This window comes from Pelmatolapia mariae, linkage group LG20 (genome assembly GCF_036321145.2).
Source record: "Pelmatolapia mariae isolate MD_Pm_ZW linkage group LG20, Pm_UMD_F_2, whole genome shotgun sequence".
In the NCBI taxonomy this organism is placed as follows: Eukaryota; Metazoa; Chordata; class Actinopteri; order Cichliformes; family Cichlidae; genus Pelmatolapia; species Pelmatolapia mariae.
In genome coordinates, this window is record NC_086244.1 from 111,298 (window position 1) to 124,332 (window position 13,035).

Consider the following 13,035-nt stretch of genomic DNA (forward strand, 5'->3'; position numbering starts at 1 on the left):
GGACTGGTGCCAGCTGAACTACCTCCAGATCAATGCCAGTAAAACCAAGGAGCTGGTGGTAGACTTCCGCAGGCACAAACATCCTCCACTGCAACCACTGAACATCCAAGGTATGGACATTGAGACTGTGGACAGCTACAGGTACCTTGGTGTTCATCTGAACAACAAACTGGACTGGACTCATAACTCAGACGCCCTCTACAGGAAAGGGCAGAGCAGGCTGTACCTGCTGCGGAGACTCAGGTCGTTTGGAGTGGAGGGCCCACTCCTGAAGACCTTCTATGACTCTGTGGTGGCCTCAGCCATCTTTTATGGTGTGGTCTGCTGGGGCGGCAGCATCTCTTCTGGGGACAGGAAGAGACTGAACAGGCTGATCCGCAGGGCCAGCTCTGTTCTAGGATGCCCTCTGGACCCAGTGGAGGTGGTGAGTGACAGGAGAATGGTGGCTAAGCTGTCATCCCTGCTGGACAACATCTCCCACCCCATGCATGAGACTGTGACAGCACTGAGCAGCTCCTTCAGTGGGAGACTGCGGCACCCACGGTGTGGGACGGAGAGATTTCGCAGGTCTTTCCTCCCCACTGCTGTCAGACTGCACAACAAAGACTCCAACTGATCAACACACACATCCACACATGTGCAATAACACTAATGTGCAATAATCTTTTCTGGCATCGTTGTATTTTTACTGAGTTGTATATAGCACTTGTATTCTATTTTTATCCTATTGCATATTTTATTCTATTTTATTCTACTGTATATAGTATTTTATTTTATTCTGTACAGTTGTGTACTGTATTTATTCTTATTTTATTTTATTCTAATTTTTGCTTCATAACTTTTGCACTGTCCACTTCCTGCTGTGACAAAACAAATTTCCCACGTGTGGGACTAATAAAGGTTATCTTATCTTATCTTATCTTATCTTATTTTGAGAGTGAAAAACTAATTATGTAGCGTAAAGTCACCGTAAAAAACATGTATCCTGTAAACAACAGCAGTATTTCATTTCTTAGAGTGTGGGTTTCTACAGGTTTTCCTAATAATGTCCTCAGCGAGAGTTTCAGGTCACGTGTGAGCTCTGGAGAAAAAACAGAATTTACCTGCAGAAACAAATAAGTAGCGTAGAAAGCGTTTCAATGACGTCATCAAGTCTGCACGTTCATCAAAGCCGTCTGTGAAAGATTTAGTTGGGGGTTGTGCCCATATGTAAACCAGGAAAGGATGATACAAATAGCCTTACCATCTAATATCTGTAAAATAATGGAGCGAATGATACGTGAAAGATTCATGTACCATATAGAAAATAAGGGATACATATCTAAACATCAAAGTGGTTTCAGAAGAGGATCCAGTATTGTGTTTGGAACATGAAGTCAGGAAAGCACAAATAAACAAAGAGAGTGTAGTTGAGGTGTTTGCTGACATGGAAAAAGCCTTCGACATGATGTGGAGAGAAGGCCTCAAAGTCAGGAAACCGGGTATCAGTGGGTGGACGTTCAGATGATAAAGGATTTATTAAGGGGAAGACAAATACAAGTGAGAATTGGGAAGATTCACTCAGAGAGGTTTCCTGTAGAAAACAGTACACATCAAGGGAGCAGAGTGAGGCCTTTGTTATTTCCTTTAATGATAAATCGTGTGTTTAATGACATACAGGGTGGGATGGGGGTTTCACTTTGATGGAGCGATGGGGAAGAGAGGGAAAACATTTTTATTCTTTACAATAAAAATGTTTATTGTAAAGACACTACAGGGGGCAACTGGAAAAGTTGAAGAGTGGTCGTATAAACGGGGTTTTAAATTTTCAGTTTATAAGACCAAGGCAATGATTTTACAAGGAAAACATTTGGAGAGGAAGTCAAGCTTAAGTTCTACGGTCAGGAGTTAGAAAGAGTGAGTAAATTTAAGTTTCTTGGATTGTGGTTGGATGAAAGGGTAACATGGGCTGTACACATTAAGGGAATAATGGATAATAAATATAATGAGCTGTTTACTTGGCATGGGCTTGGGAGCAGATAGGAAGTCTTTGAGGGCCATATACACTGGGTTAGTCAAATCAGTGTTAGATTATGTGTAGCATATAATTCAGCGGCTTAAAGTTAGACCATATTCAGTATCAGGCACTGAGACTCTGCACAGGTGCCCAACAGCAGCTTTACAGATGGAGATGGGTGAGATGCCACTAGGAATGAGAAGAGAGCAGCTAACACTTAATGGCAAATCTGCACGGCCATGGACAGGATCACCCAACAGAAGAGGGACTAAAACCTTGCAGGAAACGAGCTTCGGATGGACTGTGACTAGGAGAGCATCGGTTCAACATCAGTCAACGAGTGCCGTTATCACCCTCCATGGATACTACCTGATGCCACAGGAAGTATCCATTATTGGAAAAGAAGAACAGGGACAGGGCAGTTAATTTAAACGCACATACAGGACAGGCTTACACTGACCAGTATTATAATCATGTACAAATATATACAAATGCATCAAAGAACACAGCCGGTCAAACCGGTGTAGCATTGGTTGTTCCGGAGTCAAAATAGGGAAAAGGATCAGTGATGGACTGTCAGTATACAGAAATGCTCACGATACTGTTAGCTGTTCACTGGGTAGAAGACACAGGCCGTTAAAAGCAGTTATTTGTTCAGACTCTGGCTCGTCATTGGTCAGTTTACAGAGTAGCCGCTCAGAAAGCAGAGCAGATGTCCTAGCAGAGGTTCAGCAGCACTTCACAGAATACACATGACGGGACTTACAGGTGTGTTTTTCTGGATTCCAGCTCACTGTGGAGTCAGAGCAAATGAAATGGCAGACAGAGCTGCAAAGGAAGCCACAAAACATGGGGTAGCTGACCTGCCTATTAGCCTCTGTCAGACAGAGATAACGAGTATGGTAAGGCAAGAAATGAAGGAAACCTCAGTGATATGTAAATGAAACTGGATCTTATTGATTTACTGCAAAAGGACCCAAGAAGTGAAAGTTATCAGGCCTTATTCCAGTTTGTAAAAGAGGGTAAATTGTTCGGGAGGATTTGTTTGTTTGGGGGGTTTTTGAGCCACGGGCCAGTCCACACTCCACACCAGTTGGAGGCGGTAATGCGCAGTTTTGTTTTTTGCCAACCGCCAATAAAAGTAAGAAAAAGAAGAAGAACTTTAGCCTGGAGAGACAAGAAGACTCCATCTCCCACAATGCCTCGCACACAACGACCGGCCGTGAGAGGAGAGAAGAGGACGGAGAAGAGTTTGCGCTCCATCCATGGAGCTTTCCTCCGCAGCGCAGTGACGCAGAGGCAGCCGCAGACATGGTGAAGGATCAGGAAGTGGAGCGCATCGCCAGGAAGTTGGATAAAATGGTGCAGAAGAAGAGCACGGTGAGTGAAAGCAGCCGACAGGTGATGATGAGCGAGGAAGGTAACACTCTGAAATCATGGCACAGTTCAGATTTCAAACTGACACACCTGGAATCAGCTCAGAGCTAATCACCTGCAGTCAGGTGAAGTTCAGCATGATGCAGACAGACCTCTGAGGCTGTAGGCTTGAATTTAGGCTGTCAGAGCAGAGCACGTGCTCTGTGATGTCAGGAGGTTCACTTACCATCAGCAACGTGCCCCACAACCACTTCCTGTTTTACATCTTCTCTACATTTCCATCATCACTCAAGGAACCGTTATGAGAAACTGTAGTAACCTGATTTATTAGCTGACAGACTGATGTCAGTCGGGCTGGATAAAATTCTTTAAAATCCATTAGACGTTTCAGTTTGAAGCTTGAATGTCAGTGAGGGGCAGCACTGAAGCCTTCCTCTGTCCTCCTGTCTCGTGCTGAGATATTGGTCGAGACCCGGACACTCTGAAGCTCTTCAGTGGTGGTATGTAGCACTTCTTCTGTTTTATATCATCTCTGTTAATGTGCAGCATCTTTAAACTGAGGGTTTAAACCTCATGGAGTAATTACAGCTCGGCTCCAAAATATCTGAATGCTTCAGAGTGGAATCAGGAACTTATTTTATAGAGTAAAACCAGGCTGCAGCAAACTAATGACTGACCTTGATGGATCATCTCAGACCTTTGTTTTCAGTATCTTCTTCCTGTCATGATGGTGTTTGTCTCCCCCCATGAGAGAACAGTTTCACCCTCATCCTAAGTTGTCCTGTGCTGATAAGTTTAAATTAGCCTGACTCTGCAACCAGGCACCAGGGACTTGCTGGATAGGGTTATATGATAGCAGATTTATTTCTGATGGTTTGGCACTGACTTTGTTCTAATGTTTTTCTGCCTGTGAAGCCCTTTGAACCTTCAGATGTAATCCTGGAGTGAGTGATCTGCACAGATAATATCTGTAAGGTGAAACAAACAGACTGTAACGTCAGCATTAGTCCATCAGGTGGTTTAAAGAATCTGCATAGTTCTGTCATTCTTCAGGTTTCAGAGCCAGTTCCAGTCCAAGACCACAGCCCCACCCTGGTAATCCAAACAGCTGATGTTTAGTGGAGGGCGGTGAGCCTCGGTGCTCTGCTCAGAGTGAACCAGCTTGTTTCTACTTTTAGTTTCTGAGTTTTAAAGAGTTATTGTACCGTTTCTGTTGGTTGCTTTGAGTAAACTCAATTTGGCTTCAGGTTAATCGCTGGTGAACCACCTGGTCCAGCCCTAACTATATGCTTTAGCAAAAAGGAAAGTTTGAAGCCTAATCTTAAAAGTAGAGATAGTGTCTGTCTCCTGAATCCAAACTGGAAGCTGGTTCCACAGAAGAGGGGCCTGAAAACTGAAGGCTCTGCCTCCCATTCTACTTTTAAATGCTCTAGGAACAACAAGTAAGCCTGCAGTGTGAGAGCGAAGTGCTCTAATAGGGTGATATGGTACTACAAGGTCATTAAGATAAGATGGGGCCTGATTATTTAAGACCTTGTATGTGAGGAGCAGGATTTTGAATTCAATTCTGGATTTAACAGGAAGCCAATGAAGGGAAGCCAAAACAGGAGAAATATGCTCTCTCTTTCTAGTCCCTGTCAGGACTCTTGCTGCAGCATTTTGGATTAACTGAAGGCTTTTCAGGGAGTTTTTAGGACTTCCTGATAATAATGAATTACAGTAGTCCAGCCTGGAAGTAATAAATGCATGAACTAGTTTTTCAGCGTCACTCTGAGACAGGATATTTCTAACTTTAGAGATGTTGCACAAATGGAAGAAAGCAGTCTTACATATTTGTTTAATATGTGCGTTGAAGGACCCGTCCTGGTCAAAAATGACTCCAAGGTTCCTCACAGTGTTACTGGAGGCCAAGGTAATGCCATCCAGAGTAAGAATCTGGTTAGATACCATATTTCTAAGATTTTCAGGGCCGAGTACAATAACCTCAGTTTGATCTGAATTAAGAAGCAGAAAGTTAGCGGCCATCCAGGTCTTTATGTCTTTAAGACATCCCTGCAGTTTAACTAATTGGTGTGTGTTATCTGGCTTCATGGATGGATAAAGCCAGGTATCAAGGTATCAAATACTCCTGAAGGACATGTCCTGGTCAAAAATGACTCCAAGGTTCCTCACAGTGTTACTGAAGGCCAAGGTAATGCCATCCAGAGTAAGAATCTGGTTAGATACCATATTTCTAAGATTTTCAGGGCCGAGTACAATAACCTCAGTTTGATCTGAATTAAGAAGCAGAAAGTTAGCGGCCATCCAGCTCTTTATGTCTTTAAGACATTCCTGCAGTTTAACTAATTGGTGTGTGTTATCTGGCTTCATGGATAGATAGAGCTGCGTGTCATCTGCATAGCAGTGTAAATGTATGCTATGTCTTCTAATGATGCTGCCTAAGGGAAGCATGTATAATGTAAACAGAATTGGTCCTAGCACTGAACCCTGTGGAACTCCATAATTAACCTCAGTGTGTGAAGAGGACTCTCCATTTACATGCACAAATTGGAGTCTATTAGATAGATATGAAACAAACCACTGCAGTGCAGTACCTGTAATACCTACAGCGTGCTCTAATCGCTCTAATAGGATATTATGATCAACAGTATCAAACGCAGCACTAAGGTCTAGCAGGACAAGCACAGAGATGAGTCCACTGTCAGAGGCCATAAGAAGATCATTTGTAACCTTCACTAAAGCTGTTTCTGTGCTGTGATGAGCTCTGAAACCTGACTGAAACTCTTCAAATAAGCCATTCCTCTGCAGATGATCTGTTAGCTGTTTGACAACTACTCTTTCAAGGATGTTTGATATGAAAGGAAGGTTGGAGATTGGCCTATAATTAGCTAAGACAGCTGGGTCTAGAGATGCTTTTTGAGTAAAGGTTTAACTACAGCCACCTTGAAGGCCTGTGGTACATAGCTGATTATTAGAGATAGGTTGATTATATTTAAGATTGAAGCATTAATTAATGGCAGGACTTCTTTGAGCAGTCTTGTCCGGCTTTCTGCTGTTACTCTCTTTTGCTTAACTTGCGCTCTACTGAACTTGTACTGTTCGTCTGTCGTCTTGTCATGCAGCTCCTCGAGTTCTTGGTGAAACTTTGTTTGTTATCAAAGAGGTAAACGATAAAAGAAATATTAGCTCTGTTTTTATTCCACCTGAATGTAAAGGTGTGCTGACCAAAGAAAAATAGTATTGCACAAAGATTCAAATGTGAAGCTTTACTGAAAAACTTTAATAGTTTTTTAACATTCAGACAGAAACCTTCTTACACTTTTTCACAACACGTTTATTTAGATCAAGTAAACAACTAGGTGCAATAAAATGGTGGTTCTGTTTACAGGACAGTGCTCTGGACCTGCTGAGAGAACTGAAGAGCATCAAGATGTCTCTGGAGACGCTGCAGGTGAGCAACTCCACAAAAAATATGGCGATACAAAAAAGCCTGAAATTCACTTGCGTGTCTGATTTAACTGAACTGAAGGTAACACAGGACTCAATGTTTATGACTTTCAGTGTGCAGTAACACACCGGTGAGATTAAAGTCCGAGGTTTATGAATACATTAGACCAAATCCATTTATCATTGCTGTGAACATTTTCATTTAAATCACTGCAGAAACTCACGTGTGTGTGTGTGTAGTCTACCAGAGTGGGTATGTCGGTGAACGCTGTGAGGAAACAAAGTTCAGACGAAGAAGTTCAGACTTTAGCCAAAACTCTCATCAAGTCCTGGAAGAAACTGCTGGGTGGGTAAAGAAAAACCGAAACGTGACATATAATGTGCCTCCAGGTGACTGTTGTCAGTTCGCATGATTTAAGTTGCATCATCAAGTGTTAGAAACCGTAATCCCGAGTGCACAAACGGGAAGTAGAATTATGGCTGCAGTCATTTGTTGGTTTTTATCTGACAGATGGTTCAGAGGAGAAGAAAAAGGACAGCTCTCCAGTGAGGTCTTCATCCACCTCCAAGGATTATGGCAGCAGTGAAAAAGGGTCTGTTGCACACTGGCGTCACTGTCGGCGGCGTCACTGTCGGCGGCGTCAGCTTGTTTACATGTTTGCGATCAGGAGAAAGTTTCAGTCGAATAAGAACTCTCTTCCTCTCTCCTCCTCCTCCTCAGCAGTAAATCTTCTGAGGGGCCCCCGTCCACCCCCACTTCCCCAACTACCACCACCCTCTCTCAGGTCACCTCCTTCCCCCCTGCCCCCGTAACCACGGACTGCGTGAGAAGCAAGTGTCGAGAGCTGCTGGTAGTGGCGCTGCAGACGGACGGTGAGAAGATGATGAAGTCTGGATCTTTTCAGACTCTGAACCCTACCTTGGTCAGATTAATCTGATGGTATCACCCTAACCCTTCATCTAAATGAGGAATCTGTGTTTCAGTAATCTCCTGTTTACTGCTGGAATCTGTCAGAGTTGATAGTCGGGTGTTTGTGGTGCTGTTTACGAGCATGAAGCTAACCAGTGTTTGTGTTTTAGATGACCATAAGGCCGTCAGAGTGGACTGCGAGCACCTGGCGGCTCAAATCGAAGAACATATCCTTTCGTGTTGCTATTGCTGAAACTTGACCACTGAGCAGTGTCGGAGGGAGCGTCCTCACAGGAAGGATCTCGCTTTACTAGAGCAGATTCCATTGATTACATAAAAGCTTCAGTATTAATGAACACCAGCAGCACTACAATAAATGTTCTGCACGTTTTTCCAGTTCCAACACATTTCACACACACTCTTGGTCCTTGACGGCTCGCCGTGTGCACAGATCTTCCAGGAGTTTAAGTCGACAGACATGAAATATAAAACCCGTCTACGAAGTCGAATCTCCAACCTGAAAGACCAGAAGAACCCAGAACTGCGCCGCAACGTACTGTGTGGAAACATCTCGCCACATCGCATCGCCTGTATGACCGCTGAGGTCAGTGCGTCTTCCTCTTTAAATAGGGGTCAGGGGCGGAGTTTCACGATACAGTGCAGTGTAAATGTATAATCCTATATTACTTATACAGTTAGATCCACATATATTTGGACACTGACACAAGGTTTTGTTTTTTTTTAAACCTGATTTTTAGTTGTATAATGGACATAATGTGCAGACTCTCAGCTTTCATTCGAGGATATCCACATTGAAACTTGAAGGATTTAAGAGTTTCAGCTCTTTAATATGTGCCACCCTCTATTTAAAGGGACCAAAAGTAATCGGACAATCGACTGAAAGGCCGTTTGATGGTGTGGGCAATTCCTTTGTTATGTCATCATCAGTTAAGCAGATAAAAGATTTGATTTGATGTTTGGTTCTTGTATTTGGAAGATTTTGCTGTGAACAGACATCATGCAGTCAAAGCAGCTCTGAAACAAGCCGCAAAAACAGAGAAAACCCGTCTGGGAAATTGCTGCAATATTAGGAGTGACAAAATCATCCTGAGAAAGAAAGCAAGCACTGGTGAACTCAGCAAGGCAAAAAGACCCGGACGTCCGTGGAAGACAACGGTGGTGGATGCTTGCAGAATCATGGTGCAGAGAAACCTCTTCACCACGTCAGCCAAGGGAACAACGCTCTCCAGGAGGAAGGCGTGTCGATACCCGAGTGTAGCATAAAGAGCAGACTGTATGACAGTAAGCACAGAGGGTTCACTGCAGAGTGCAACCACTCATAAGCCCCGAGAATAGAAAGGCTCGATCGGCTACAAACATCTAAAAACGCCGGCACAGCTCTGGGAAAACATTCTTTGGACAGATGAGGCCAAGATCAAGAGAAAAGTATGGAGAAGGCGTGGAACAGCTCGTGATCCAAAGCATACAGCATCATCTGTAACACACGGTGGAGGCAGTGTGATGGTTTGGACGTGCATGGCTGCCAGTGGCACTGGGACACGAGTGTTTATGATGATGTGACCGAAGCAGCAGAACGAACTCTGAGGTGTTCAGAGACAGACTGTCTACATGCAGTCAGAGTCATTGTGTTTACAGATGACCCGAAACACACAGCCAGGAGTTTATTCAAGCAAAGTGGGAGATTCTTCAATGGCCAAGTCAGTCAGCTGATCTTAGCCCAGCTGAGCGTTTCACTGGTTGGAGACTAAACGTCAGACAGAAAGGCCCACAAACAGGAAGTGAAAGTTGCTGCAGTAAAGGCCTGCAGAGCGTTAAAAAGCAGCATTTGGTGATGTCCAAGACTTCAGGCAGTGCCAGCAGAGGGTTTTCAACCAAGTATTAGAAATGAACATTTTATTATATGTAATTTGTCCGATTACTTTTCTGTTTTGTGTTTGATTGCATTAAAATGCTTTAGTTCCTCACATTTATGCAATCTTTTTGTTCAAACCACTGAATTAAACTGAAAGTCTGCACTTCTCCTGCATCTCAGTTGTTTCATTTTAAATTGATTGTGGTGATTTACAGAGCCTAAATTAGAAAAAAGTTGTCTCTGGCAAAATATTTATAGGCCTAATATTGTTTTATTCTGAAAGTCTAAATGGGAAGTAATTCGTTTTAGTTTCACGTTAGTGAGATGAGGTCAAGAGCCCACTGAGCTTATAGAGTGAAACCGTAAGAATCCCCATTTGTGCAGCGGTGGTTTGTATGAATGTAAACTGGATAACTACAAAAAGGAGTGGAGTCAGTGGGTCGAAGGAAGCAGTTCAAGTGTGTGTGTGTGTGTGTGTGTGTGTGTGTGTGTGTGTGTGTGTGTGTGTGTGTGTGTGTGTGTGTGTGTGTGTGTGTGTGTGTGTGTGTGTGTGTGTGTGTGTGTGTGTGTGCGCAGGAAATGGCGAGTGCAGAGCTGAAGCAGATGAGAGAGGCTCTGACAAAAGAGTCGATCAGAGAGCATCAGCTTTCCAAGGTCGGAGGAACTGAGACGGACATGTTTATCTGCAGCAAGTGTCATGGAAAGAGCTGCACGTACACGCAGGTACGAGCACATCTTCAGGCTGATGGTCGCTGTTCTCTGACCAGTTTTCACCACCTCATTCTTGTGTTCAGGTGCAGACCCGCAGCGCCGATGAGCCCATGACCACTTTTGTTTTGTGTAACGACTGCGGCAACCGATGGAAGGTAAGGCCCCTGACTCTGAGAAATACACAGGACACGTGGAATGGCGTTGACACTGATCAGTGTTACAGACGGTGCTGTCTTGGAAATATAAAAGTTTCTCTTCTGCAAATATTTGATAAATAGCTAACCGACCTACCCTCTTTCTCATCACCCTTCACCTTCTTAGAGGTCTCCACAGCAGTCACACCAACCCTCCTTCCTTCAGTACCTCCATGAATCCTCTCTGAGGTCTTCCTCTTTTGTGGAGCTTTTGTTCACTTGTCTTGTGCACTGTCTGTTGCTTTGAATGTTTGAGCTCAGGTTTGCAGCTTCTGCCTCCACATGGTGGCAGCAGAGGCTGAACTACAGCTTCCCCCTCTTCCTCTCAGCTCTATCTGCATGCTAACCTTCTTTATCTGACCTTCTGATCTTACCATACCCTCTCACCCCCGACTTAGCTGATTTAGCTGCTGACTCAGGTCAAAGTGAAGCAACTAATTGGAGAAGCAGGTGATTTATGAGAAGAGCAAAGCTTCAGTTCAATTCATTTTCATTTACAAAATGCCAAATCACAACAACAGCTGCCTCAAGCCGCTCAAAGCGAAAAGATTTGAGTTACCAGATCTGCATTTGTTTGTTAGCTCTGTGGTGTGTTTTTCACTGCAGGTGTGCACTTTGACCTTTTTCCACTGAGCTTCTGCCTCTGATTTCTGAGGTACTGAGATTCATAGTCTCTGTTTAGGGCCAGGTGACAGTCTGATCTGTTTCTGACTGTTTCAGGTTTCTCTGCATTGGGTCTGATTGGGGTGTCTCTTTGTATTTGTCTTTCAGTTCTGTTGAAGAAAACTCAGCCGTTTGTTCTTCTGTCAAGAAGCAAATTGAAGTTATTGAAATTGATTTTTTTCTTTTTTTTTGGTGTAATTTCTTTTTATATATCAAACTAAATGCTGCAATGTATTTGGAGAGATAAAAGCCAGCTGATGTTGTCCATTGGTTGAATTGGTTTTGTATTGATGACTGAGACTTACTTTCTGAAGACGCTTGAGCCAGATTCAAATCACAGCTCATAGTGTGTCTTTCTTTGCCATGATGTGCTGAACATATTAAAGCTGCTCTTGGATGAAGACCATCGAATCGCTGTTTTTATTGTTTTGGCTTCAGAAATCACCATCATCAATAAAAAGGGAAACCATCCCTGCCCCCTGGTGAACCTGGAAGTTTACTCACAAAGAAATCAGCAGTCTTTCTTTTAGAATTTCATTTGAATGGAGAGACGCAGAATATCAACCAAAAATCTAGAGAAACACATTAGACAAAACTGATGTCATGTTATTGGGTGAAATAAGTATTTGATCCTTTACAACCCAGCTAGAATCCCGGTTCCCACCGTAGACCTGCCCAAGGCTGGAATGAAGTAAAAGAGGACCACCATGAACTTGGTGAGGCATTGAGTTTGATTATTCAGAAATTGGACTGAAATGTTCAAGCCGTCCCATCTGACGTTTGCAGTGAACACCTAAATGATTCAGGAAAGCCGGGTGAGCAAGTGCTGTGGTCAGATGAAACCAAAATGGAACTGAGCTCTACCCGCCGTATAACCCAAAGAACAGCATCCCCACCGTCGGGCATGGAAGTGGAAACATGCTTGAAGTCGTTTTTCTGAGTGTACAGGATGTCTTCAAAGCATCGGGCCATGTACCATTAAAATCTTGGACCAGAACCTCCTCCCCTCAGCCTGAACGCTGAAGATTGGATGTGGGTGGGTTTTCCAGGAAGACCTTAAACATGGCACTAAGAGAACAAAGGACCGGCTAAAGACGAAGATCCAGAATGAGGTATTATGCACCGTCCTCGCCAGTCTCCTGTCCTCAGGTCGATGAAAAGTCTGTGGTGAGAGTTGAAGCTCCGAGTTAATGCAGAATATTTTGTCTTCTTTAAAATGAACCAGAAACTTTGTGGGAAAACTTTCTCTCACTGTAATTTCCCCAAAGACTTGTTAGACTGAGTCAGTGGTGGTACGATGTCATCGGCACTTGGGTTTGATTCTAATAAATGATGTGTTGTGTTTTCAGTCATTATGTAGGTTGGACAGGCTTCCAATCTGAAAAAGGTTGATTAATACGAACTGAGAAGAATTCGGCTGGTTTACGTGCCATCTGTAGAAAAAAAAAAAATCTTGATGGTTGTTTAGCTGAGTGTGACTTTTAGCTCATCGAGACGAACGAACGATGACCTCGTGCAGCGTTGAGGTACCAGCGTTGTCTCTCCATTCCCTCACAGTTCATCTTCACTGTCGGTCAGTGAAAATGAGATTCATTTACCCTCAGACTATTTGCAGAGCTACTCTAATCCTCTATTTAATGGATTGTAATTCCCATTGTTAGTTTGTGCAAAACAGTCAACGAGTGACAACAAACCTTCTTCCTCTACTTGACTGGTTACGGTACCAGTGAACCCTGATGATTGCTAATCCTGGTTATATCACCCCTGAAGGTGTTCAACGCCTCAAATTCAACACAAATGTTCACACAGACTCGGGAAAGGTTTTTCCACCAAGACTTGACAAATATTTTTCAGGCTATAACCG

General features: G+C 43.5%; 1 protein-coding gene across 3 annotated transcripts; it reads left to right on the forward strand.

Annotated features, from left to right (window-relative positions):
• Positions 1-3,204: 3,204 nt before the first annotated feature.
• tcea2 (transcription elongation factor A (SII), 2) lies at positions 3,205-11,572 on the forward strand. Of its 3 annotated transcripts, none has more exons than XM_063465332.1 (10): positions 3,205-3,376; positions 6,762-6,824; positions 7,061-7,166; positions 7,332-7,413; positions 7,542-7,693; positions 7,901-7,955; positions 8,178-8,334; positions 10,180-10,326; positions 10,398-10,469; positions 11,280-11,572. In XM_063465332.1, the coding sequence occupies exons 1-10, from the start codon at positions 3,308-3,310 to the stop codon at positions 11,286-11,288; spliced, it is 912 nt and encodes a 303-aa protein (XP_063321402.1). In that variant the 5' UTR covers positions 3,205-3,307; the 3' UTR covers positions 11,289-11,572. The 3 variants fall into 3 exon arrangements, with proteins under 3 accessions (XP_063321402.1, XP_063321403.1, XP_063321404.1); XM_063465333.1 differs by having other exon boundaries at positions 7,545-7,693; XM_063465334.1 differs by lacking the exon at positions 3,205-3,376 and adding an exon at positions 3,399-3,873.
• Positions 11,573-13,035: the final 1,463 nt, after the last annotated feature.

Bases quoted from the DNA above. Each gene is read 5' to 3' on its own strand.
- tcea2 (XM_063465332.1), top strand. From the start codon at position 3,308: ATGGTGAAGGATCAGGAAGTGGAGCGCATCGCCAGGAAGTTGGATAAA. The intron at 3,377-6,761 runs GTGAGTGAAAGC...TTCTGTTTACAG, and splicing joins TGGTGCAGAAGAAGAGCACG to GACAGTGCTCTGGACCTGCT. The intron at 7,167-7,331 runs GTGGGTAAAGAA...TTTATCTGACAG, and splicing joins GTCCTGGAAGAAACTGCTGG to ATGGTTCAGAGGAGAAGAAA.